The 27691-nt window shown below is 39.1% G+C and overlaps 1 protein-coding gene across 3 annotated transcripts in view; it reads right to left on the bottom strand.

Moving 5' to 3' along the window:
• Positions 1-27691, bottom strand: part of LOC105483229 (Rap guanine nucleotide exchange factor 4) — a 309166-nt gene that overhangs the window by 202837 nt on the left and 78638 nt on the right. Inside the window, exon 1 of one of the 3 annotated variants that reach the window (XM_011743962.2) lies at positions 22235-22387. The exons of the other annotated variants lie outside the window; for them this stretch is intronic. Within the exon in view, the coding sequence (XP_011742264.1) occupies positions 22235-22246 (12 nt within the window). The 5' untranslated portion in view covers positions 22247-22387. Of the gene's footprint in view, positions 1-22234; positions 22388-27691 lie in introns of those variants that run through there. 3 annotated transcript variants of the gene reach the window in all.

Here is a 27691-nt window from a genome sequence, read left to right as displayed (position 1 = left end):
AAGTCATTTAATTAACTCAACCCTCTAGACTTCACAGACTAGAAACTTCTTTAAAAATGTTTGCAGGTGAATATATAAAATGTGGTATATCCAGTCAATGAAATACTATTCAGCAATTTTTAAAAAGAACTCCTGGCACATGCTTCATCATGGATGAATCCTCAAACCTTATGCTCAGGGAAAGGAGCCAGATGCAGAGGCCACATGTCATATGATTTCATTTCTATGAAATGTCCAGAAAAGGCTAATTGATAGAGACTGAAAGTAGGCCACTGTTTGCTTGGGACTAAGGGTAGAACAGGATTAACTATAAATAGGCATGAGAGATCTGATTGGAAGGATGAAACTGCTCTAAAACTAGATTATGACAGTGGTTGCACCATCTGGTAAAGATAGTAAAAATCACTGAATCACATTTGAAATGTATGAAGTTTATGGTATATAAAGTATACCTCAATAAGGTAGTTTAAAAAGATTTGCAAAGGGAGTCATAAGTTACAGGTTTGCCCTCCTGCTGCAGTGAGGAGGGTTTGCTATGTTGTTGAAAAAACTGAAGACGGGAACCTAGATTTGAAAAGACCCTCCATCTCCTAATTCCCAATCCCAGTGTCTTCCATTCCCCTGAGCTACTGTGCCATCCTGAAAAGCCTGCTTATAGACAGGAACCAGATGAATAGCTGGCAGGGGCTGGAGACGTGAGAAAAAGGGAGTAACTGCTAATGAATGTAAGGTTTCCTTAACGGGGTGAGGAAAAAGTTCTGAAACTAGACAGCAGTGATGGTTGCACCACACAGTGAATGGACTTAAGGCCACTGAATTGTATATCTAAAATGGTTAAAATGGTAAATGTCATGTTATGTGTACCTCAACCACAATTTTTTATGAGAAGTCTACTTGTAAATAGGCCATGCTTCAGGAACATTTTCACATTTCCTTTCCATCTGCCAATTCCATTCCCCAGTACCACAGAGGGGCCAGCTGCTGTCCCAGCTCTATCATGTCAGGATGTCTCAGTCCAGGTGACAGCACAGCTCTAAGCAATTTGTTTGCTGCCCTCTATCACCTTCCCCTTGGTTGGCAAACATCAGACATTAATTAAATACAAAAAAAAAAATCTGGGTTTGGTTTGCATTTTAATCCTGCCCACTTGAAACTAGCTGGCATCATTCAAAACAACACATGCAGGGCCGTTCCCTGAACTGTCAGGCATCTCATTAGGCGTTGCTTCCTGGCTCCCTGAAAGCATAAGAGGCGATGACTTCTCCTGTAATGCGGTTAGCCGTGGCATATTATGAAACATTTGCTGCTCAGGCAGAAATACTATAGGTCCATGAAGACGAAGGACACCCTGTCCCCACATAACTCAAAGAAGCTCCAGCTTGGCCTGAAATCACTTCCACATGATCCCTATTGCAAATGCCCTAGGTCACTACAGTCAGTGACACTTCCTGGACTACTTCTTTTCATCAATACCATTTGTATTACTATTCCCATCAGAAAATCTGTAATGTGGGCTAAAATTCTCTTTCCTTCATTCCAATAAGAAGATAGATCCATTAGAACATAGTAAGTTGCCCAAGGATGCCAATTTATTTAGGGGCTGGAACCAGGGCCTGAACATGCTTTGCATTCATATACATACTTGCTTGATGTTATGTGTAGAAAGTAAGGATTATCAGCTATAAAATATTTTCTACCTCATAGATGACATTAAACTGAAACTATCACTTTTGAGGGGCTTACAATATATCTGCTATTGAATGAACTAAAAACAAAAACAAAAACACAGCCCTTAGGTTTCCATTTGTGAAATAAAATTTGGAGGACAAGTACTAGGTGTCAAATATCTCAAAGAACTCCTCTGAGGAAATTCTTCTTTACTGCCAGCCAAAAATCACAGGGACACACTGTGACTGACTTTTTTAATTACGTTTTTTTAGTTGCTGGATAATTTTTTCTGACCATTAAAGACAATCACAGCCAAGTCTAACAATAAAAGTAATTGAATCTCATGCTTGAGAGTAAACAGCCCATTCACTGCAAGGAGAGGAAGGAGGCAAATGAGAGGATGTGAGATGTCCAGAAGTCATTTTCTTTCCTGAAAAGCAGAGCCTGCCTGCACAGGAGAAAAGCCCAAGATGGAAGTGCATCTTTATTTCCCGAGTGCCTCACTTTCCAGGGCCCATTCTCCCAAGTGGCACCTGAAAGCCACCAGAGGCCGAAGAGGCTTAACCCTGGCCTCTGCCCCAAGTCTCACAGGTCCAGTTCAGCACATCGAGATGAGCTTTCCAAGAGAGGGCAGGGTGAGGCCATAGCCATTCTGCCCTTGGGAGATTGTGCCTGTTCCGAGTCCCCAAGTCTGGACATGGACAGAGCACACAGACTTACCTGGCAGTGTATACTGATCAACCCATAAAATACAGCCTAATGTGGAGTACTTATATGTCAGTTGCAAATGCTGAATAAAGATTCAGCTTCTTCTTTATGTAAACTGCTTCTATGTAAAGCAAATAACACTGTCTCTGCCTTCAAAGGATTTGCAATTTAACGGCAAAAATACCAGCACCTGTCAGAGATAAGATAGCCAACCAGAAAAAGATCTGGTGTCAGAAAAAGATCTACCTCTGTGAACAATTCATATGTACAGCTTTCCAGATGGAGTTGGTGCTCATAGAGAAGGCCTTTACAGATTGGTCTTTACAGATAACAGATCCTAGTTTATGCCTTGGGTGAACTACTTAATTTTCCGAGTAACGCTATTCTCATCCACAAAATTATGATTCAGGTCTAGAATCTCAAAATCAAATACATAATATGTATGCAATGAAATACATGAATATTCACACTAAGTAGGATGAATAGAGACTATAAACAGCCTTATGTCTATTCAATACCTGTTCAGGTCAGGTTTTGCTGACAAAAGAGCTCACAAGAACTTTTCATCTTTCAAAACAGTTTAGGTTTCAAAGTGGTAGATAAGGGACTGTGAGGCTTGTGGTAATATCCCAAAGGACTACTCTAAAGGTAAAATAAAACAACTATATAATCACACTTTGAAGAAAATCTTAATTTTGTAAACGCACTTAAATCAATTATGTCCTTTATCTGTTCAGAACTCACTGTGGGAGCTCAGGAAACACTAATTATCCAAGTGTGCATGCTTTGACTTGCCCCTGGCAAATTCTGTTGGAAAACTACTGCCCATCTCTTTAAGGATAGAGCCTATATTTTTACTTAGCTCACAACAGTGACATTATCACTGTCTTATTTTGCCCCTCATTCCTCTTATCCAAGTATTTTGAACATCATATTATTCCTGGTAATGTCTCTCTCTCCTGTCACTTTTTTCCAGTCTCTATTTGTACTCTATGCAAGGCCTTATCTTGGCATATCTAGACTACTGCAATAAACTTCCAGTTAATGACACCACCTCCAACGATCCTGCACACTCCAACCAGATCATTCTAGTTTATGATCGCTGTGATTACATCAAAAACTTGAAAGCATCACCAGTGTCAGCAGGACTAAAACCAGATTCCTTAGCTTAGACTCCCTCCCGTTTTCCCAGCTCCACCCAACATAATTCTCCAGACACCTGTAACTGCACCATCTCTGCAATCTCATTCCAATCATTCCATGGGCTGTGGGGCAGACTGTGTTTTCCCCAATGGCCACAACAATATCTCCCATCCCACATACTCATCCTACAGTGTGACGTGAAGATGTTAAAAGCAAGGCCTATGTTCCCTCCCCATGCATCTGGGTGCACTTGTGACTATGACGAAAGTGGCTGTGAATGACTTCCAAGGCAGGTCACAAAATTGAAGAAGCTTCTGCCTGGTTGTCTTGGGACACTGGCTTTTGTCACCAAGCCTCTTACTGGGAAGAAGCCAGGCAGTCACATGGAACAGCCATATATAGGTGCTCTGGTCAACAGCCACAGCTTCTGTCAGCATCAACCAATACTGACAGAAGCAAGCCTTTGGGTGATGCCAGCCTCCTGTGTGTTGCCCCAGGTGATGCCCAGTGGAACATAAGTAAGCTGTTCTCCCTCTCATCCCCTAATCCGATCCAAATGGCAAATTCAGGAGAAAATTAAAGGGTATTGTTGTTTCAAGGCACTACATTTGGGATTGTCTGTTATATAACAATAGATAACTGGAATAGACTAAAATACCTTCCCCTTCTTTTTGGCCTTCCCCAATCCAATCCACCTTTCAAAGTCCAGTCTGTACAGACTTCACCTCCTTCATGAAGCTCACCTCAAAGTAATTTTTGTCTCTCTCTCTAGCTTGAAGCTTGAATAGCGCTCAATAAAGACCGACCATTGAATGCATATTAATATTATTGTGTCCTCCAAATTGAACCAAAATCTCCTTGAGAAAAAAGATCATGCTGTGTCTTCTTGAGAACCCTTTCCCCACATCTCTCAGAATATCTTACGCATAACAGATGGTCTATATACACTTGCTGGATGACTAATTTTCTAGCCTCCAGAGTAAAATGCACAGTAGGTCCCAAATAAAGGATACACACTATGGCAGGTGTTTACTAGAAAAGAAAATATAATAGGAGAATAAGGGACAATAAAAATAATTTTTCAATGGAAGATAAGGTAGTTGTGGGAAGTTCACACTTTTCAAGTCTTTTAACTGCCTTTTAACTGCGTTTAAAATTAAGTTTATGTTCAAGTGTGTGTGTGTGTGTGTGTGTGTGTGTGTGTTATTCAGCCAACATGTAGATTTGGATGTCTGTTCGGGGAATTGTTCACTCACTAATAAGTAAATCCTAAATGGCCATTTTGAGAAGTGGCAGTAACCATCCACATTCTATAATCTTGTAATTACTCAAGTGTAATTAGAATACAGGAGTATTTAGAAATAGGCAGAGTGTTTCTGGTAAATTCCGTCTGTATCAGTACTTCATAAAATGGGGGTCATGTACCCTAGACAGCTGTCATTGGATAAACTTCATGAAGTTCATGCCCAAAATTATATCCAAAATTGTAAGGGTGTGTGTGCATTGTCTCAATCTGTTTGCATTGCCATAAAGGAATACCTGAGGCTGGGTAGTTTACAAAGAAAGAGGTTTGTTTGGCTCATGGATATGTTGGCTGTACAAGAAGCATGGTACCAACATGTGCTTCCAGCGAGGGGGCTGCCTTCACTCATGGCGGAAGATAAACGGGAGCCTAAATGTGTAGAGATTACTCGGCAAGAAAGGAAGAAAGGGGGAAGAAGGAGGTGCTAGGCTCTTTTCAAGAACCAGTTCTTGAGGAAAGTAAGAGTGAAAACTCACTCACTTACTGGAGTGGCACAAAGTCATTCATGAGGGATCTGCCCCCACCAGCCAAACACCTTCCACAGGCCCCACCTCCAACAGTGAGATCAAATTTCAACATGAGACTCTGTGGACCCCAACAAACTAAATCCAAACCACAGCATGCATTTTTCTGAGGAGAGGGTCTATCACTTTCATCAGGATCTTAAAATAGTTTTGGACACTGCTAATTCAAGGCTTTCCCTTATCACATTAGTTTTTAAGTCCCATTCAGACATAGTGCTATGGCGTCAGCCCTGGGCCAGTAAGAGGAAAACCAAGGCTGGTCCCAGCTCTGCCAGTGCCCAGGATGGTGGCCTTGGTGAAACAGTTGAAAGCTCTCTGGACCTGTTTCTGCTCTTCAGTTCACAGGCAATGAGTGATCTCTGAGACCCCTGGAGCTAACAAGACATCCCAAGACAATTTCCCTGAAAAAGGACCTGCTGAGGAAGAAGAGGGCAGCTTCACTTGATGCTTTTCCACTGGATCCTTTCCTATAAAAGAAGCATAATATGCATCTTAAATAAATCTATATCTAACTGCTAACAATTACTACCTTAATAAATATTAACTGGGTGCTCACAATGTGACAGTCAGCAATGATGAACTTTTCATGCGGTCCTCTAAGACTTGACCTTTACTGAGTAGCTCGCCCCCACACTGCACATAACTCTAGCAGGTAAAGTAGACAGTAAAAGTACCAACAACTAAGAGAATGGCACACAGGACCAAAGAACAAGTGGTTGATCACCAAATGAGTAGAATAGGTGTTGCGCAGATGTTGAAGTGGAAACATAGTACTCTGCTATGATAACCAGTTTCATCTGGCTAATCTGTCCTGTTGGGTCAGGGTCCACTTCTCCTTTGCCTTCCAGAATTGCGTGATCAGTTAAGAGAATAGTTTTCCTTCCTAGAGGAAAATGTTTCTTTAAAGATTTGGAAGTAGCTGCACTCTGGCTCAGAACCTCTAAACCAGCTCTGACAGGAATAGAGAGCCATAAACAAACAAAAAGCAAGCGAACACAGATCCTTAATGGAAGAGAAGCCATATAATGAATAATTTGGACCCAGGGATGCTCTAACCATAATTCTTCACATGCTCAAAGGTTTCAATGGAGGAAGTAAGATTTTATAAAAGCTTTGAATTAGAGATGAAACACAAGACAAAGTACTAAAGAGAAAAGAGGCTTTTAGCACTTAAGAGAACAGAAAATATGATATTGATCATTTCATTTCTTGATCCATACATGTTCCTCTTAATGTTAGCATTAAAGTTAGTAACTTTTATATTGATACTCCGCCTATGTGGAGTATCGTATAGTATAAGCCATATGCATATGACTTACCTCTTGAATTAGTCATCTCCATACGCCCAAGGCCCAGGAATTTTTTTGTATCTCCTTTGTGTAATGATGTGCCACTACTAAATACTCAATAAATATACTATGAATGAATACATGTAGCTTCTCCCTAAAACTTAAGATGACGATAAAGCTGATAAACCAGAGCAACTCCATCTTAAATAGGAGCTGGGTAAAAAGAGGCTGAAACCTACTGGGCTGCATTCCCAGACGGTTAAGGCATTCTAACTCATAGGATGAGATAGGAGGTCAGCACAAGATACAGGTCATAAAGACCTTGTTGATAAAACAGGTTGCAGTTAAGGAGCTGGCCAAACTCACCAAAACCAAAATAGTGAGGAGAGTGACCTCTGGGCGTCCTCACTGTTACACTCCCACCAGAGCCATGACAGTTTACAAATGCCACAGCAATGTCAGGAAGTTACCTATATGGCCTAAAAAGGGAAGGCACAGATAATCAACCCCTTGTTTAGCATATCATCAAGAAATAACCATAAAAATGGGTAAACAGCAGCCCTCGGGGGCTGTCTATGGACTAGCCATTCTTTTGTTCCTTTACTTTCTTAATAACCTTGTTTTCACTTTGCACTGCAGACTCGCCCTGAATTCTTTCTCGTGCAAGATCCAAGAACACTCTCTTGGGGTTCTGGGACCCCCTTTCCTACAGGACCCCTTTCCTGTAACAAAGCCAATGACTTGTCTTTATAAGGAAGCTGAATATTTTCTTCTAACTCACCATAATTAATATCCATTATGTATCTATTTTATTAAAAGTAAAAATGTAAATGGAGGTCCTCAGTGTGTTGCTGATCTTTTAGGGGAGGGGGCATGGAGATCTACACCAGAAGAAAGCTGTTCCCTGTTTGGTGATGGGGATCAAGGGATGCGTGGGAAGAAGATCTTACTTATTGCCCACACTTAGAAACTGTAGCTAAATTAATTTGTGCTTCTTAAGAAAAATATAAGTGCAGTAAAAAACAACATATGGTTCAAATAAATAGGTTTTGGTTTTCTCTAACACATGTTTCATGCAAGTTTTCCTCCCATCCTTCCCTATGACCATGTTTGGTGTATCATGTATATGTAAGATCATGCTTTAGATAAATTAGCACGTGTGTCAACTAAATTCCTAGAGAAGAGAAAATATTTGGGGTACATAATATCTTTAAATTTTACCAAAAACATATATACAAAGTTTTCTGGAATCTCCTCCATACCAAGAGATCCTACAATAGTTTTTACAACCCATGTCTAAGTGGTAAAAGAGATCAAAATTGAACTAATCACCTGCATGCTTAGAAAGTCTTTAAATTTATTTGAGATATTCACTTTCTACCATGCATGAGATTTCCTCAAAGCTGCTTCTGGATTATTTCCTTTTGGTCATAAATCAAATATCCAAAAGCTGGCTTATATAATATTATCTTACTTCATTTTCTCTAAGTTAATCACTTTAGAACTAAAACAAATTGCAGGGATAACAAAGGGGGGTTTCCCAGTGTGTTCTGGTTTGTGTGATCATCGTGGTATAATGGTCCATTACCATGACTTTCATCTTTCTATGAAGTGTGCTGAAGTTGAAATGGGGAAGATATTTTTGAGGAGGATATTCTCTTATATCATGATATCCACAGAGAAATAAACATGTTTCATTTTTGAGGATATCCAAATGATATGTGACCCAACAGGTCACTTCTTGTAGGAAATGATATGTAACAATGTAAGAGACTAAAATGAGAACAGTAGCCTTAGCCTTCTGGTACTCTTTTGCCTTAGCCTTCTGGTATTCTTCTGGTATTCTAAGAGGGTGTTCTTTACTAAAGTATCTCTTGATTGTTCACCTCAGGGTCTCATAAGAAGCCAACACAGTAGGCACTTCATATTTGTTGGATTTAACTTAATGTTACAGATTTCCATTTTTTCCTAAGTGTTGGTGAGAACGGAATACTACACCATATTTGAGCTATTGTTCTCCAAGTGAATATAAGCATTTTTCTTGCCTGGGCTGAGTGGCTTACACCTGTGATCTCAGCACTTTGGGAGGCTGAGGTGGAAGGATCACTTGAGGATGGGAGTTTGAGACCAGCCTGAGCAACACAGTGAGACTCCATTACTACTAAAATAAATCTAGCCAGGCAAGGTGGTGCACACCTGTAGACCCAGCTAATCAGGAGACTGAGGAGGGATTGAACCCAGGAGTTCAAGACCACAGTGAGCTATGATTGCACCACTGCACTCCAGCCTGGGCAACAGAGTGAGATAATAGAAAAAAAGTATTTTTCTATTATAACATATACTCCATTAAAGAAGGTTGAAACTGGGTTTTTTTGTTTGTTTATTCACTCGTTTATTTGTTTGTTTGGTTTGTTGGTTGGCTGGTTCATCACTGATAATGCTTGATCATAGAATGGTAAGAGAAAAAAATGATGTGGTACAAATCACAGGTTTTGAAGTCAGACAGGGCAAGTTTAAATCCTAACTCCTCTACTTTACTAGCCATACAACCCTGGGCAAGCTCCTTAATCTCTCCAAGTCTCCGTTTTTCTTACTTATAAAATGGAATAATCACCCCCACTGGCCAATGTTGTTAGGAGGATTAAATAAGAGAATGTATATAAGATGGCTACTTAGCATAATGACAAGCCCATAGCAAGCATTAGTCATATAGCTATTTTTATGTTTATAATTGCCTCATAAGGCCATAGTTAGGATTCAGCAAAATTTATACACACACACACACCCAACATGGTTCCTGACATATACAGTAAGTAATAAATGGTAATGCTCATGTTCTCTAAGAACACAATTTAATATGCAATATGAGCCATTCTCCTTACATTCCCCAGGGAGCTTTCTCACATGACTGTGCTCCTGGCCACATTTCTATGTACGATTATAGCACATACCTAGGTCTATCTCAGGCACACATCAAACACTTCACAAATCCCTCACTCTGAATAAACTCTAACAATGTTTCTCAATTGCCAGAAATCAAAAAAATAGAAATAATCATCAGAATTCAGATCTGCAATGAGAATTCTGGTAAACATGACTACTCTGATATGGCACTTTGGGTTGTTGAAAGCACTAAATGACTAGCGTTGGGCATGCTAGCCACGAGCTATTTCCAGCCCTCGTTGTATTTCCTGGCTTTACCTGGATGGGATGTGTGCTGAAAGCAGATTTGTTACACATGCCATACAAATAATTATGGCCTGACTGGTCTCCTGTGTCACATCCTCCAGTCTCTTCTCATGAATCATCATTCAGCTGGAAAGCAGGAAGTGCTCCATTTGGGGGAGGAAGTCAAAAGGACGCCACACCTCAGGACAATACCCTTCTTACCTAAGCAGTGTTATTATTCTGCCAGGCAACACCCAAACAGAGCGTGTTTAATCACACGGACAGAATGGAAGATCAGGGCTATGAGGTTGCTCTAGGATATCACAACTGAGACGTCACACACCACAGAGCTACAACCAAGAGCCTGTTCCACCAACCCCCACACCCAATTGAGTTCAGGTGGTGCCAAAGGCATCACACCTTTAACCTCAAAGCACAGAGTCTTTGAGGCATTTGCTTCTTCTGGCATTTCACCTGGAAAATTGCCATAGACATGTGGAGGCAGAAGAGGCTGTGTTCTGCATGTATTTATGCAGGCATATGTGTCCATACATGAGAGATTTTTGGTATTCAAAGGAAGCTACTCTGAAGATTTTGGCTGCCAAAATTGTTAACTATTGTTTTTTCACTAATTTGCATCTAAAAAAGTAAGCCTGAGATTATACCAAGATGTGACATCTTTTATGGAGTGGAAGGTATATTTCCATTTCAACAAGTTAAGAGTTACCTTACTTTTCATTTCTATTTAGAAAGTCTGGAGTAATCACAACTATTACCCTCATTCAAAGTCAGGAACAAAAAGCCAGAAAGAGATTGGAAGAATGACACTCAATCTCACCCTCTTTCCAGCCCTAGACCCACATTCTAATTTAGAAGCCTCAGAGGAATGGAATGCTTGCTAGCCTTAGTTCTTTCTGGATCTCAATCTTCCCTTGCCGCTGAGAATTTAACTTCTGAATTGGAAATGTATAGTGGTTAAGAGATTGTTGTTATTTGAAAATTGTGTATTTTTTAGCAAGTCATAATTATATATTTAAGGTATGTATCAATAAGGATAAATAATTTTATTATAAATATCGAGAATGTATTCTAATGATTTATATTCATAAAACACACTTAAGTTAATATCAGGTTATATATTTCTAAAATTGCTATCATTTAATGAAATTCTTTCACTCAGCATTTATTCATGTGCTAGGCATGCCACCACCACACAAGCTATATTTTATTATCTCACTTTACAGGTGAGAAAACTGAGGTACAAACTTCCGGTTCAGTATCACACTGCCAAAAAGCAATAAAATCTCATTTTGACACCAGGCCCACATGCTTTCCACTGTAGAAACTGTCTCTTCTATTTATTAATGAGCATGCATATTGTTGGATATGTTTGCAGCTTGGTCAACAGTTTAGAAATAATGTTTTATAAAGATTTAAATCACTAACAGTACATAAGTAATCCAATGGCCACTTATACACATCCTCTAATTGATCTGAACACAATTAGTACCTGCATATAAGCCCTCCAAGACACCAAAATGAATGTGGCATCTGTTTCGCATATCAAAGCTGGTAGGGGACACTGCTATAAGCATGCACAACTCACCTCTTCATGGTCTATTTACTCTTGCTTAGACGCATGTCATTTCCCAACCTTTAGCAGAGAAAAGGCACCAGGAGCAGAGGAAAGAAAGTAGTTTGATCTCAATGAGAAGGGAGGGCTGGCAACTTAGAGCAATTCTGTAACGTACTGGTGTCAGCTATTGGGGGGCAAAAACTCCTACATAGCTCAGAAGCCTCAGAGGGTGCCAGTCAACTGAAGCACAGAATAGGAGCATAAGCTGCTAAGGATGACATCACCATTATGGCACAGGAAAACAAAATGTAATATTTCACCTAAGAAAAAAATCAAAGAAAGAGAACAGAATTTATTAAAAAATTCTTTCGAGACTATTTCAACGTTTAAAGGAGAAAGAATATGTATAGAGAAGAGATTTCCCTTTATTGAAAATCAATCTTTTGTAGAGGTTCTCATTTTTCAAAGTGCTTAAAAGTCATTTGTTTGGTTCAGATTTCTGATTTTTCCAGACTTTGGAATATTTGCAGAATGTTTACCCCTAATCTGAAAACCTGAAATCCCAAATGTTCCAATTAGAAAAAAAAAAGCAGTTGCTCGGGATTTTTTAAATAAAAAATAAATAAATTTATTTACAATGGGATTATTTCTTGTTGTGAGAGGTTTCAGAGCATGCAGAAAAGTAGCTTTATTTTCCTGTTTACCAGCACCAGTCACCACCATTGTAGCATTATCTCCAAATCAAGTTTTATGAAGAGTCGTTCTCTTCCTCTGCCTTTATAATGTGCTCCCCATCTTGGACACTCCTTTCAATCTCTCTTCCCTGAGTTTTTTGAAGCTGCCTCCGCTATTTTCCACACAGGATTATATCCCATTTTACTAGAACCACTGAAAGACAATACATTTGAGCACCTGGGATGATAAGATTGAGGCACAAAAGTGGAATTACTTCGTCTTTGCCTTCAGGGTTCCTTAGTTTCAACTCTACTAGAAACTCCCATTAAAAGTATCTGGTCTGTAAAGAGAAAGAGAGACCACACACCCAACGGCCAAGCCATTGATCTAGCCAAGAAAAACAGCATGTGATAGAATTTCAAAATGCCTTCTTCCTCTGAGTTTCCTCCAAATAGATAAGGATGAATAATCGCTGGGAATTGTGTCTTGGAGCCAACAGATCCAAGAACTAACTAATTTGGAATTAGCTTCCTGAAGCAGCATCTCCCCAGTAGAAAAAGGATAAAAACATTAAATGGATAAATCAAAATAATTTCCAGGAGAAGTAGTAGACAATAAAATGATTTTTTAAAAGTTTTGCTTCAATAGCAATACCGTATGTCCTTAGGGATGTATAACTGGGACATAGTTCACAGGAAGAGATTACAGGGAAAAAAATTAAGGAATGAAATGTCTTGAGGAAAAAACTCATAAAGGAAATATTTCTCCGGTCCTAAGTTCCTGGTCACAAAATATATCTTGAACAAAACCCTGGAAAAGATACTTTAATGCATATGGCAAAAGGGGCATGTTTCTTTAATTTACAAAGTGTTCTTATAATCTTATGAACTGTAGATGCAACCCAATAGAGTACTGAACAAAAGATATGAACCAGCCATTCACAGACCGAAAACAGTACAACTGCCAAGAAATATTTTAAAAGATGCTTAACCTCACTCATGATTAGGGAAATACAAAGCAAAATAATAAAAATTTTCAAAGTTTGAAATTACTCAGGTTAAAGAACTGAAAAAACAAGTATACTCCTACACTGTTGTAGAGAGTGAAAATTGCTTCAGACTTTCTAGAGTGCAACTAGAAAATATTTATCAAATTTTAAATTTTGCACAACATCCATATAATGTATTCTTCCCCTTGGCTTCCCCAAACAGATACTATGTAAATAGTTACCATATCGTACTGTTTAGGGAATAACGACAGGAAAAAAAAAAAAAAAACCCAAACCTCTGTACATGTTCAGTGCCATACCTTTTTTGGATTTTTTTTTTTTTTTTTTTTTTTTTTTTTTTTTTGAGATGGAGTCTCACTCAGTCTCCCAGGCTGGAGTGCAGTGGCGCGATCTCAGCTCACTGCACCCTCCACCTCTCAGGTTCAAGTGATTCTCCTGCCTCAGCCTTCTGAGTAGCTGGGATTACAGGCATGTGCCACCACACCAAGCTAATTTTTGTGTTTTTAGTAGAGACAGGGTTTCACCACGTTGGCCAGGCTGGTCTCGAACTCCTGACCTCAGGTGATCTGCCCACCTTGGCTGGGATCACAGGCATGAACCACTGCGCCCAACTGGCATATTTTTTTGAAATCTGGGATTAGTTGAATCCATGGATGTGTAACCCATGGATACCAAGAGCCAATTCTATTAGCCAACCATTTAGTCTGAAAATAATGACATAAAAGTAAAGGAAAGATAGGGCAACCTATAGTTCTTTTTCCTTTTAGTCCTTCCTTACTGTCACTAAGCTGAAGATAATGAATGTTGGTTAGAATGTGTGTGCATCAAGAAGCAAAATAAAAACAGTTGAATCCGTTTTGTGCAAAGTTCCCATTGCCCTAGTAAGAATGAAATATATACATATGTCCGAGCTAGGAAGTTCAAATTATGTAATTTGGGTGATTCTGCATGTAAGTTAATTGGTGTTATATTTGCATTTCAAACTGGTATTACACTACAGATAAATAAATTTATGCTAATAATTTAAAATTTGGGTTTTCCTTTACTTAGAACATTAAATGGCAAAGAACAAAATGTGGAGTTGAGATAGAGAAAAGAGAAAAAGTTAATATTTTTTCCTCTGAGGACAACAAGAGATACCATATTTTTATTTTGCACTAGGTCCCACGAATTATGTAGTTAGCCTTATCTGTACTGTTTGAACTTTGTATATATATGCCCTATTTTTGTATATTAAAAAATAGGTTTCTTTTTGCCTGCCCCACTCACTCCTTTAGTTTATGAACTTTATGCTACCTCTTACTTCAAATGATCACAGGTCTGCTTATTAATTTCAAAAAACAATTCAAAAACTGATAAGATCCAGAGGGAACTGGCAACCAAAAGACAACAGGTGCCCAAATGAAGAAACACTTTTAATAAACAAAGGCAATATTTCATGCTATTATTCCTGCTCTCCTTTCCTTCTGTGGGTAAACACTGTCCCTGATTTATAGCTCTGGAACCACAGTCAGCAAAATGAAATTAAGCAAGAATAATATGCCAGATTAAAAAACCCAAACCCAATTTTATGAACTCAATATGTGGCAGCTGCACTGTCAACATAGATATTTATTCTCTCAAAGGCCATAGATGCAAGGTCATCTACCCCACAAGGGATGCTTGCCTTGATGAGTGCATACACATCAACACAGGAATTGTGGATCCGTAGAGGTTATTTACAGGGATAACGTCTTCATAAGTTAGTAGAAAAAGAATTTCTCTTGTGGCATTTACTACCATGGTACCAATTTGATATCCCATAGTCTTAATAGAGACTAACACCTCTATTAAAATTGAAGAAGGTAACATTTTATATTTACTTATTTTGCTTTTAATATTATTAACCATATGTATTACTTTGAATTTCCAACAAATGTATTAGTCCTTAGTAACTAAAAATTCAATATGATTATACTGCAATGACTCTTACATACTTAGTTTTCTATTGGGCTGGGCGCGGTGGCTCACACCTGTAATTCCAACACTTTTTGAGGCTGAGGTGGGTGGATCACCTGAGATCAGGAGTTCGAGACCAGCCTGGCCAACATGGGGAAATCCCATCTCTACTAAAAATACAAAAATTAGCCAGGCATGATGGCAGGCACCTGTAATCCCAGCTACTCAGAAGGCTGAGGCGGAACAATTGCTTGAAACTGGGAGGCGAAGGTTGCAGTGAGCCGAGATCGTACCACTGCACTTCAGACTGGGCAACAAGAGCAAAACTCCATCTCGGGGAAAAAAAAAAAAGTTTTCTATCTGAAACATAGTCACATTTTGTGAAAATATTCTCAGATTTAAAACATTGGACGGTGCTACTAGGGGTTCAAGGTGTTGGAGTTTAGTGAAATAATCAAGTAAATGGAACAAGTAAATGAAAACTCTGGCAGGTATGTTAGAGTCAATTTGTATGAAAATTTTGACTCAAAATGCCTTGACAGTTTCAGTAATTTTAAAAATTGATTTTTCTTTTTCAAGAGGTTGAGAAGAGCAGTCAAATATACATTTTGGAAGTCTTGCCAAACAACCTATTAAAGAGAATATTCTGCATAAAACATTCTACAGAGAAGCCCATAACAGTGGCTGCTTCCGGAGAAGAGATTTGGTGGTTGGGGCAGAGGAGGGTGAGAAGCATGTTTTTCGATATATACCCTGTTGTACTTTTGGAATTTTGTACCACATGTATGTATGACCTAGTTTCAATAAATTAAATAATTTCTTTAAAATACAAATAATAACAACAACAAATTAGCCAGGTGTGGTGGCACATGCCTATAGTCCTGGCTACATAGGAGGCTAAGGTGGGAGGATGTTTTGAACCCAGGAGGTCAAGGCTACAGCGAGGCACGATTGCACCACTGCACTCCAGCCTGGGTGACAGAGAGAGACTCTGTCTCAAATAAATAAATAAATAAATAAACAAACACACACAATTCTTGTTTTGCGTGATGGGTTGCGTTATGACTAATTTTTAAAAGTATCACTGTCTGAAGTTGTCCAGTTAGCTTTATAGGCCTTTTTCAATGTGGACAGTTTTGGGGAGAAATGCAACTGAGGATACAAAACCACACATCTGTGAAAAACTCCTGCGGTAGCTCAATCAGTTTGGAACTAGGTACAAAATGTCCAAATGATGTCAGCTATTTAAAAGGTCAATGAATCAACAAATTAGAAACATTTATTTTGAAATGGGCTTTGGTAGAACCTCTTTTGGCAAAGCATTTCTGTTTTGATCTCTGGAACTTAGCATTTTTCCCTAATAATTTCTTCTTCACTACAAAAACAGTCAAAGCCTTAAAGCTTGATGACCAGTACTTTTCTATTTCCACTCTCACCAGCACAAATTCTACAAAGATATGTTACACTGGGAATAAATGTTCTCCCACATAAAGAAGAAATAAGCTACATAATCTGGTCTATATTCTTTTAATTCCACAGAAAATGATTCTTCATCTTTTGGTAGATAACAGACCCCTATCCAATTAGAATGAAAGCTAACAATATATTAATCATAATTTATATGTGTGCATCCATTAATACATGGATTATATATGGAATATATATGGATAATATATGGAATATAAAAGTGCACACACATATAAAAATTTCAAAAATGTCAAAGCTGGTCCTTGAACTCCTCAAGGCTCAAGAATCCCAGGTGAAAAGCATGGTTGTGAATCATCCCTCTTTGCTGAGGCTCCACACGCAGACCTACCTGCCAGTGGACTAAATGAGTTATTACATTACTAACAGGCAAAAGGCTCACATTCGGCCTAAATGAGGGTACAAAGGGTCTTCAAGTGTAGTTGTACAATTATTTTTTAATTTTTATTTTTTGAGACAGAGTCTTGCTCTGTCACCCAGGCTGGAGTGCAGTGGCATGATCATGGCTCACTGCAGCCTCGACCTCCCAGGGCTTACGTGATCCTCCCAACCTCAGCCTCCCACAGCTACAAGCACATGCTACCATGCTGGGCTAATCTTTTGTGTGTGTTTCTTGTAGAGACGGGGTTTCACCATGTTGTCCAGGCTGATCTCAAACTCCTAGGCTCAAGAAATCTGCTCGCATCGCCCTCCCAAGGTGCTGGGATTACAGGAATGAGTCACCAAGCCTGGCTTTATACCTTTTTAAATAAGCGAATGCCTTTCAAGATGTTGTTCACTAAGTGGTGTACGTCCCTGAGAACAGGTGTATCTCTTACTAAATCCAATATCGGATCATTTTACTACATTATCCCATTTTTAAGTTCTGTGTGCTTTTAATGGGAATTGTATATAGTGAAAGTTATTATAGAGCTTTTTTTCCTTTTTTAGAATATTTGCATTTGGCAATTCTATAAACTTTAAACAAAGCTAAGCATAGGCAAAAAACACCCTCCAAACAGATAAACTAAAACTCACAACAAATAGCGAAGGCTTAAAAATGAAAACCCGTTTCATTAAAACTTATTGGTAAGAGCTTCAGTACTTACTCCACAACTTTTAAAGAGGTAGACACAGTATTGGACAGTGGAAAAGAGAAGGCAGTTATGGATGCACACACAAAAAAGAGAACTCGCTTCTCTAACTTCAGAAAAGATCACAATTCCACTGGATGGTTTCACTCAGACCAAAGCTTAAAGCATGTTTGGGGGAGGGCATGGCATAGAGGCAAAGGAAAGCAAAGGAGCAGAGCCTTCCACAATCAAATCTGTGGGATCTTCACAGACACCCAACAGCCAGAGGAGTGGAAGATTGACCATAGATCATGATGCAAATATCCACAAAAGAAATCTTCACAAAATTTTGTTACAGATCATAAAATAAGGTTTACATAGACGTTATAGGAAACAATTAGAGGCAAGATATGGATCTGTAAGAATATTTAATAAATTTCTGAAGCAAATGAGAGAAGGAACAAAAAAAAATTTTTTTTTTTTTTTTGGAGACGGAGTCTCGCTCTGTCGCCCAGGCTGGAGTGCTATGGCCAGATCTCAGCTCACTGCAAGCTCCGCCTCCCGGGTCTACGCCATTCTCCTGCCTCAGCCTCCCGAGTAGCTGGGACTACAGGCGCCCGCCACCTCGCCCAGCTAGTTTTTTGTATTTTTTAGTAGAGATGGGGTTTCACTGTGTTAGCCAGGATGGTCTCGATCTCCTGACCTCGTGATCCACCCGTCTCGGCCTCCCAAAGTGCTGGGATTACAGGCTTGAGCCACCGCGCCCGGCCCGCAACAAAAAATTTTTACAATGCCAATCAATTCATGCAGCCAACACCATTGGGTAAAACACATTATTACTTACATCATGTTATTTCCCAAATCCACTATAAATGAAGGTAAGATAATACCTTTATAAAACTAATTTTAATTTTTTAAATCATGAAATAGCCAGGTTGCTGGTGGATTTAATGAATTTTAAATGTATGTACATTAAATATTATGAAACATGAAAAGCAAACAGACCAAGATTAAATATGTGCAGAAATTCTAACAGAGGGTTAATGTCTCAATCATATAAAGCATTCACATAAATTGGTCAATAAATGCCAATGTATTTAATTCATAAGAATAACATGTCCCAAAAGAGGACATGTTACATTGGGTATTTATAATCGGTTAAAAAAAAATAGATAAGAAAACCTCAAGCATCCCAGTAATCAAAGAAACACACTTGCAGTAGCAATGCCTATTATATCGGACACACACAGAGCCAGTCACTAACCTATGATGGGTCAACTTAGAATTGTTCCAATTGACAATGGTGTGAAAGCAATAAGTATTCAGTAGAAACTATACTTCAAGTAGCCATACAACCATTCTGGTTTTCATTTTTAGTGCAGTATTCAATGAATTTTATGAGATGTTCAACACTTTATTATAAAATAGGCTTTGTGTTAGATGATTTGGCCAAGTGTAGGCTAATGTAGGTGTTCTGAGTACATTCAAGGTGGGATAGGCTAAACTATGGTGTTCAGTAGGTTAGGTGTATTAAATGCATTACTGACATGATATTTTCAACTTACAATGGGTTTATCTCGATGCATACCCATCATAAGTTGAGGAGCATCTGTATATATAATGGTCACACTGGCCAAGGCCAGAAGCAATAAGCATGCTCAAATACTGTTGGTGGCAGAATAACAGCTACTGAAAATAAATGTGATCATATTTATCAAGAGTCATAAAAGTTCTTATGTACTTCAAACTAGTGATTCTTCTCCCAGGAATTTATTGTAGGTAAGTAATTCTTACAGTATAGTCTGGGGATAGTTGAGAGCTCCCACGATTCCTAGGGGATCCATGAATTCAGAACTTCATTCATAGTAACAGTAAAATTATTACCTGTCTTCTTTACTCTCATTCTCTCATAGGCATACAGTGAAATTTCCCAGGAGCTACAAATTGTGAAAGACACCGTTGCTCAGACTGTTAAGAGATGGTGGAATTTGGGGATGATCTTGCACTTTATTCTCACTCTTTCAATAACCATTCCACACAGGCAGCCTCTAATTAATAAAGTCTTGAACAAACCCCACAGATTCTGACTCTAAAGTACTGACTTCCATTATTACATAAATCTACCAGAAACTCTAATTTGGAAGTAGAATGTCTGTAGGAGAGAAGGACAAATTACACTAGGAAATTCAACACAGACTTGTAAGGAACAAACATATTATTCAATCATAACATCTTAGCACAGGGCAAGGACGCCAGCCAGGTGTATGCAGAAGTAAGCACAAAGGGGAATGGTGAATTATCAAAACCCACTGCTGAAGGGGTTCTCAGCTCTGGCTGTCCAGAGACTCATCTGAGGAGCTTTCAGAAGCTACTGATGAGGCTCCCTCTTCTAGAGATGTTGGCTTCAACAGTCTGTCAAAAGCCCTGGCATGGAAATCTTTTAAAAAGCTTCCCAGATACTTCTAATGTGAAACCAGTTTTAAGAACTACAACTATAAATTATGAAAGATACCAAAAAGTTCTTCTCCCCTTCCAAATAATATATTTTGATACAACATGAACTACTGCCCTATATTTTATTCTTTCCATTCACAGAATTTGTGGCTCACTCTTCTTTAATTTGCAAACCAAAAAGGGAGGAGGGGGACACTAGATTTTTCAATTCATAAGGCACATAAGAATCAATCAACATGAACTTTGACCACTTCTGTCAGCAAGGCAGGATTTAGGTAAAGGTATCTCTATTTTACAATAAGTGGCCTAGGAAGCTGGAGAGCTTTGCAAAATGTCATGCAGCAAAGTTGGGTTAAACCAAGAATAGACCAGAATCTCAGGCCAGACCATTCAACCACATCAACAACCTTTGGATGGTTTGTCTTGCGTTTATTGGTTTGGGCTAGACAGCTCAAAACATTGAGGTCAGTGAGATCAAATAGGGGCAAGACTAGGAATTTGGAGAAGCCAACTTAGTGACAGGATTTCCTGCTGCTTCATCCTCCGTGTCAGACCCTCTGCCCCAGTGACTGTGCCCTAACCTCTCACAGCAGCCCAGAGACGACTCAGGAGTGGAATTTGGCCCCATGAGAGCAGGAAAGTCCCATGACCACAGGGTTTTCTACACATAAAGAGCTTAACAGTATCCCCCAGTCCACACCACGAGTTCCTTCTGAAAGTCTCAAGTTCTTAAAGCTTTCCCAGCTAGAACTGCCTTTGCCTGGGGGAACCCGTTAAACCCCAGAGCGGATTTCTCCAGATGATGGCTGAACAACAAAAAACAAACCCAGACATTTGGAAACACAACACATGACAGGCTGAGTTCTCACCACGTCTGCCCAGGGGCCCAGCAAAGGAGAAGAACCCAGAGTGCCACACAACACAACCACAGAGTGAAGAAGCCCAGCCCCTTTTCTGTGGGCTCACTCCCTCGGGACAAGCCTGCCTCAAATGCTATCATTTGGTTAACTGTCCCCAATCCTTTAGGGATGCTGAAAAACAGCCTTGCTTCCCACATAAGAATTCAGAAGCAGATCTCTTTGTCCTTGGATGAAATGAGGCCCTTGGTGGAAATGGATCTCTTCTTGCTCTGCCCCTGTCCTTTAGCACGCTGGATCTTTCTTAGAGTATTTTTCAGTTTGTCTCGTATTTGTGTCTATGATTGTCTTCTCCACTAGATTGTAAGCCACAGAAAGGCAAACATGGTGCATTTTGCACCTCCACCTGGTGGAAACAAGTATGTTTGCTGAATATGACAGAAGCTTCTTAGAGATTAAATGTTTAATGTGGCATCAGTTACTGTTGAGGTGAGCGGCTACTGAGAAGGGCAGGCTGCTCAGTAGCTTAGCTGAGTGAGTGAGGGGGCCCAGTGTAAGAGAACAGTGCAGGGGAGAGAGTAGGGGTGAGGTGTCAACAGAGTCCTGGCTAGTGCACAGCCAAGGGAAACATTTCAGAAACTTTTAACAGCAGCTCCTCAAAGATGTGAGTGTTCACTCTACACTCCTGAAATGAACACCCAAAGTAGCGCCAGCTCAGAGAAAGCAGCTACTGGTTATAGCACTCTGCCGGCAGGCCCACCGTACAGCACATGGGCATTCCTAGCATTTGCCAGCCAAGCCTTGATCTGCTCAGACCCCCTGATCATCTTCTGAGAAATAGTGAAATCATTGCTTGGGGAGCAGGTAGAACTCTCAGTTATCAATAATGTAACAGAATGCCCATAAACACCAAGGACTTCATTGAGTCTGAGAGCTACAGGCAAAATACCTTCCAGGGGCCTGGAGGGTGAAACACCACCACCCACAATCTGTTTCCTTGAACAAAATTCATTTTTAATATGTGTCATTCAAATATGTCACTAGACAAATACATGTATGTAATTTTGCTGTGATAAATGTTACTCTGCCTAGTTATGAACAACTACCTTTATTTATCTTCTAGAAACATATTTAAGATCATCAGGCTAAATAAACACGCTTCACTAACAGAAAGATGAGCCACCACTCACCCCCTGGCCCCACACACACCACAAACAAAGATAAAATCAAATTATGTCCCTGCCATGGTACATATTTGGGTCTGGTGGAACATAATTAGAAAAGCCAGAGATGTTTTTGAGCATAATTCCAAAATGCAAACAGTAACATGTAGTATTTCCCCACTCTCCCACCCTTCACTAAAAAATAAAAAGATCCATTCTGACCTTGTAGAGCATACGTCCTTCTTTTTCTGTCTCTCAAAGGTCTCAGACATCCAGTGAATATCTATCCTTTATTTGATCAGCAAAATGTACCTTCATTGCCGTTCATTCCCTGTTCGTGTCTACCACTGAGTGGATCTCAGTCCACAGAGAGGAAACCGGTGCTGATGGTTCTCCAGGAAAGCTCAGGCAGTCTAAGGCAATAAGAAAACACTTCCTTTTTTTTTTTTTTTTTAACTTTAGTTAGCTCCTAATAACTTCACTCCCTTCCTTTCTGGATTTGAATCATTTTGCCACTCCATGGAAAAGCTTGAAGACACAGGAATGAGACCCTGGTGCAGACATAAGTCCAAGTCATCGGAGCAGGCTTCCGCTTGGTTTAAAAGAATCAGAACTGTGAGGAGAAAGACTAGAGAACCAGCCAACAGGATGTGTGTGGCTGGAGTTCCTGGCATGAAGTCTTGGCTTTCATGTTTATTTTTAGATATATTTTTCTTAGTCCTTTGATGCAAATTTCTGGCCTGAGAAGTAACCCTACAGTACAAGCTCCAAAGTTGCCAAAAGTAAGCTCGGGCTCCTGACTTGGGAGAATACAGGCCCCTTGGCTTTGAGGCTCTGGTTACTCCCGATGAGGGTATGGGTCTCAGTCCCTGTGCATTATCAGGCAGGCAAGGGGCTGCCTTGTCTGCAGGTGGGCCACGCAGTCCTAACTCAATACCCAAGCCCATTAAATATAAACCTGGAGAGCCTACCATTAATGCAAAAGTGAAACAACCTGAAATTGTTGGTATGGTGGATAAAGCCATACAATTTACCTGAGAACTTCTGGGATATCTGTGTTCTGAGATATTAATTTTTAAGTATTTGGCTTTCATTTTTCTGACAGCTACAGACAGATAGAAACATCAAGCCTATTGGAACAAGAGCAGGTGCCTCTGGAAGGTATATTATTCTAACAGCATTTTTAAAGCACCTTAGCAAAGGCTAAGCTGCTGTTGCTTCAAACAATCCTTATTCTCACTGTGGCTTGAAAGATTATTAATGGAAAAGGGATTTTCCCCTATTTACTCTAAAAAAAGTCAGTAAATAGAAGTAACTAAAAAGCTTTTTGGTTCCACAACTGTCAACATATCTGATAGAATCTTACAGAAAAATAAACATTCTGAAAATTAGGGAATAGAGACAGTCATAAACATATTTCTTCAACAGCATTCATTATTCTGATTAATATCCCTATTTACTAATGGCTTTTCTTAAGACAGAAATGTTAACTTTCTTATTTTTACCACTCAGTTTTGTATCTCATAAAGCATGAAATACATTTTCAGTCAGTTAACAATGTTTACTGAGGCCACAGACACATTTGAGGAGTAAATCTAATGTGCCAATCATTATATCCAAGCAACAGCTCTCCATGACACGTTTTGCCCTGGTTGGAATAAAATCACAATAGTATGTCAAGAGGCTTCCAAATAACAATCACAGCTAAGAAATCACTTTTATTGTGACAAGAGTCAGACTACAAATTTAAAACATTGCTTTTATTTTTAATGGCTCTGTAATTTCATTATTGTCTTTAATTTTTAAGAACATACTTATAAATATGTGTTATTATTTTGAATATGCTCAAACATGGCTCATGGTAACAGGGAAATTTTTCCAGAATGGTGTTCATGCAATTGAACTACAGGTAAACAGGTGGTAAACGCAAGTTCAAGGGCCTCTCAGAAACATTTTTTATGGATTTAACCAAGAGCACCTCTCTAATCTACTTTCCTGAACACAGTGGACTTATCACCTCATTCAATTTCATGTATTTGAAATGTTCCATGTAAAGGTATCAAAACATGCCACAAACCTGAAATCATCCTCATACAAACACAACATCAGACAGAAAGCCAAGAAGAAAACCCAACAAAACCCTCACTGGTTTGTTCTAGCCATTGGAAACCCTCTTATACTCTCTGCGCTGAACAGAAATTCATGGACTTGGATAATAGATCAGTTTTGTATTTATTCCAAGAGCTACTATCAATCATAAAATACCTATAATCTTAGATCAACTATTAATATAATAACTGCTCTAAGCTCCCAAACTTACAGTTAACTGCTTTGCCATTTAACTTCCTTACTGAGGGTAGAAAATGCCACTAGTGTCAAAGAGTTTAAATGTAAATTATAATTGTCTTAAGAACTAAAAATGGTATTCTAAGACTTTTAAATCCATTTTCTTCTGTATGTAACTCAGAAACATACTGTCTCCAATATTTATCTCTCTCCATCTCTGCCTCCTTCCTGAAATGTTACTGGAAAATGAGATATTTTATACCCTGGTTAATATTTTTTATTAAGTTCTAACATTAAAGCAGTGTAAATGGAGAGAGGCATTATTTACCAAATCTGAATAAACTTAACATAATTCATTCAAGCTAAGAAAATATGACCTGGCTTTAAGATAGAGCAACCCAGCACCCTCAGATCTGACCAAAATTGGCAAATGAAACAGGGAAAGGGAGAAGGAAACCAGGTCATTTTCATTAGGAAAGATGTAGGGTACAAAAGAAAAAAAAGTGCCAAGCTGCTACCTCAGTTATATCTTAGGGAATATTTATTTTATTTGATAGATTTATAGAGACCATTGAGGAAATGCTTCTGATCACATTTATGATGATGATTTTTAAAAAATACTCTGAGTGTTGCCTATTTGACTTACAGCAGAATAGACAATATAAAGCAAGAGGTATTGGGGATGGAATTAAACAGGACTTCAAAACCTTACGTGTGGTTCTCTGAGGGCGCACCTGAGGAAGCCTAGGAAACTTGCCCTTGACCTGGAAAAGAAAAGGAATTCCCTAGCTTTGTGCTACCATTAAAGTCCCAAGTGCAAGATATAAAGTAGAGTATTTGCTCAGTCTATTAAAGGACTACTTTTTGACTGTGCTACCTGTTAGTGATTAGGGACCATAATTTTCAGTTAGAAGCAACTCAGAATCCTGATGGGAGTGTTCTAGCCTGCAGCCCCTATAAGTGACAGTAAGAGTACCTACAAGGAAACAAAGCCCAACATAAGAATGCCTGCCATGAAATGAGCCCACCAGGACATTCCTCAAAAGCAAACACTCAACTGAGATGAACATGCAAATTTAGACACAGGGCCTCTGATTCAGAGGCCTCTGATTCTCTAATTTTTACTATTTGGAACCTGTCACCGAACACTGAACTCTGAGCACCTTACCTACCTGATGGTGGAGGCCTTATCCAGTTGACCTTGCTGCTGTTTTCTTTTTATGTTTGCATGATATACATTTTAGTGGGTTTTTTTTCTCTTTTTAAAAAAATTTCAATAGGCTTTTGGGGAATGGGTGGCATTTGGTTACATGAATAAGTTTTTTAGTGGTGACTTCTGAGATTTTCGTGCATCCATCACCTGAGCAGTGTACTCTGTACCCAGTGGTGGTCTTTTATCCCTCACCCCTCTCTCCCCTTTCCCCCAAGTCCCCAAAGTCTACTGTGTCATTCTTATGCCTTTGCATCCTCATAGCTTAGCTCCCATGTATGAGTGAGAACGTACGATGTTTGGTATCCTATTCCTGAGTTACTTCACTTAGGATAATGGTCTCCATTTCCACCCAGATTGCTACGAATGCTATGATTTTGTTACTTTTTATGGCTGAGTAGTATTCCATTATATATATATATATATATATATATATATCTCACAATTTCTTTATCCACTCATTGACTGATGGGCATTTGAGCTGGTTCCATATTTTTGGAATTGTAAATTGTGCTGCTGCAAACATGCATGTACAAGTATCTTTTTTGTAAAATGACTTCTTTTCCTCTGGGTAGATACCCAGAGTTGGGATCGCTGGATCAAATGGTATTTCTATTTTTGTTTGTTAAGGAATCTCCACACTGTTTTCCATAGTGGTTGTACTAGTTTACATTCCCACCATCTGATGCCTTCTGTCTGTGCTCTTACATTTCAGTGATGACTCAGGAGTCGGCCTGAATCCTGAATACGTAATTCTTCCCTGTATGGTTCTTCCCCTTTGATATTCGGGTGATCTAGATGACTTAGGCTTCTGCTGACAGTATGAGCTTGGGTTTAAATTTTGCTAACAGATACCAGCACAGGATGGATTTTACCAGAACAAGGATGGATTAATTTTACTAACCCTATTATCTGACATATCAAAGAACAGGCGTTCCAGTTATCAAATATTTTGCAAGCATATTAGCGCTATATATGCCATGTATAGATCACCGATATTCCAGTCATGCACCTAAAGTTATTTAATGATATATTATGCTCTGAGATTCTATGATTTTTATTTTCTGTCTGCTCTAAATGGAACAGAAGCCCCTACCCTGAGAGCAGAAGCATACAAATTTGTATGTATGTATAAACATACAAACATCTGAGTATACCCACATACATACATATACATGTACCTAACACATGGGAGATACTCTGTATATTATGAATAAACGAATAGACAATAAACAGAATTCAATCTTTTTTATTCAGAAGGTACTTTAGAGTTGTATAATTTTTTAGGATTATCATGTACTGTATGTGCACAAGTGTGCCCGTTAATGAAGTCCTGATTAACAGATTGCTAGATAATGGGGTTTACTGCATTTTCACTTTAGACAATTAAAACATTGATTGAGCATCTAATTCACACTCTACACTTAGTTGCATGAACAGGCAAATAAAATGAAACATCTGACTAATCTCTTACTCACTATGCGATTTCTGTCCCCACCCTGTAAAAGAGGTTAGACTAAAACCTATCCGCTCTTATCAACTCCAAATGTCTCTCTGAATGTTGTCCCCAGTACACTTAAGCCAATGGCAAGGGAGATCACAAATCATGCTCTGAGGTTACAGGTGAAGAGGTGGACCCACTGAACTGCAAAACAGGTGGCAAGGTTTTAGATAGCAAGGACAGCCCTCCATATCAATGTCCCTATTAAATATTTTTCCTCTAAGGGAAAGATCTGTAGAAAACAGTCCTAAAATGTACTCTGATACAACCTAACCAAGGGATCAAACTTAGCATCAACAGAGAAACCAGACATTATAATCCTCCTGATGTCCTTAGCATCACTTTTCACATTTTCTTGCCCAAAACGTTTGACTTGATCTAATCAAACCTTTAGCCTAATTTCCATTTATAGGAAACTCTGGGATAGAACTGCAAAAAAAGATACCATGAGAAAAACAAGCAGACAGATCTTGAATTTGGGAGAAACTGACCTGGCCTTTTTAACAAGTCAATGCCATGATGGGGCAGGGGGAAAGTAAGTGAGAAAAGGAGAGGCGGGGGAGAGAGAGAGAGAGAGACTTAGATATAACAATCAAATGTAAGACATGGCTCTTTATTGGAGACTGGTTTGAAACAAAGCTATAAAAGATATTTATGAGATGATTAAGGACATTTGAAATAC

This window comes from Macaca nemestrina, chromosome 11, assembly GCF_043159975.1.
Source record: "Macaca nemestrina isolate mMacNem1 chromosome 11, mMacNem.hap1, whole genome shotgun sequence".
NCBI lineage: Eukaryota > Metazoa > Chordata > Mammalia > Primates > Cercopithecidae > Macaca > Macaca nemestrina.
The sequence above is the reverse complement of the archived record's forward strand: the minus strand, read 5'-3'. Positions and strand labels throughout refer to the sequence as shown.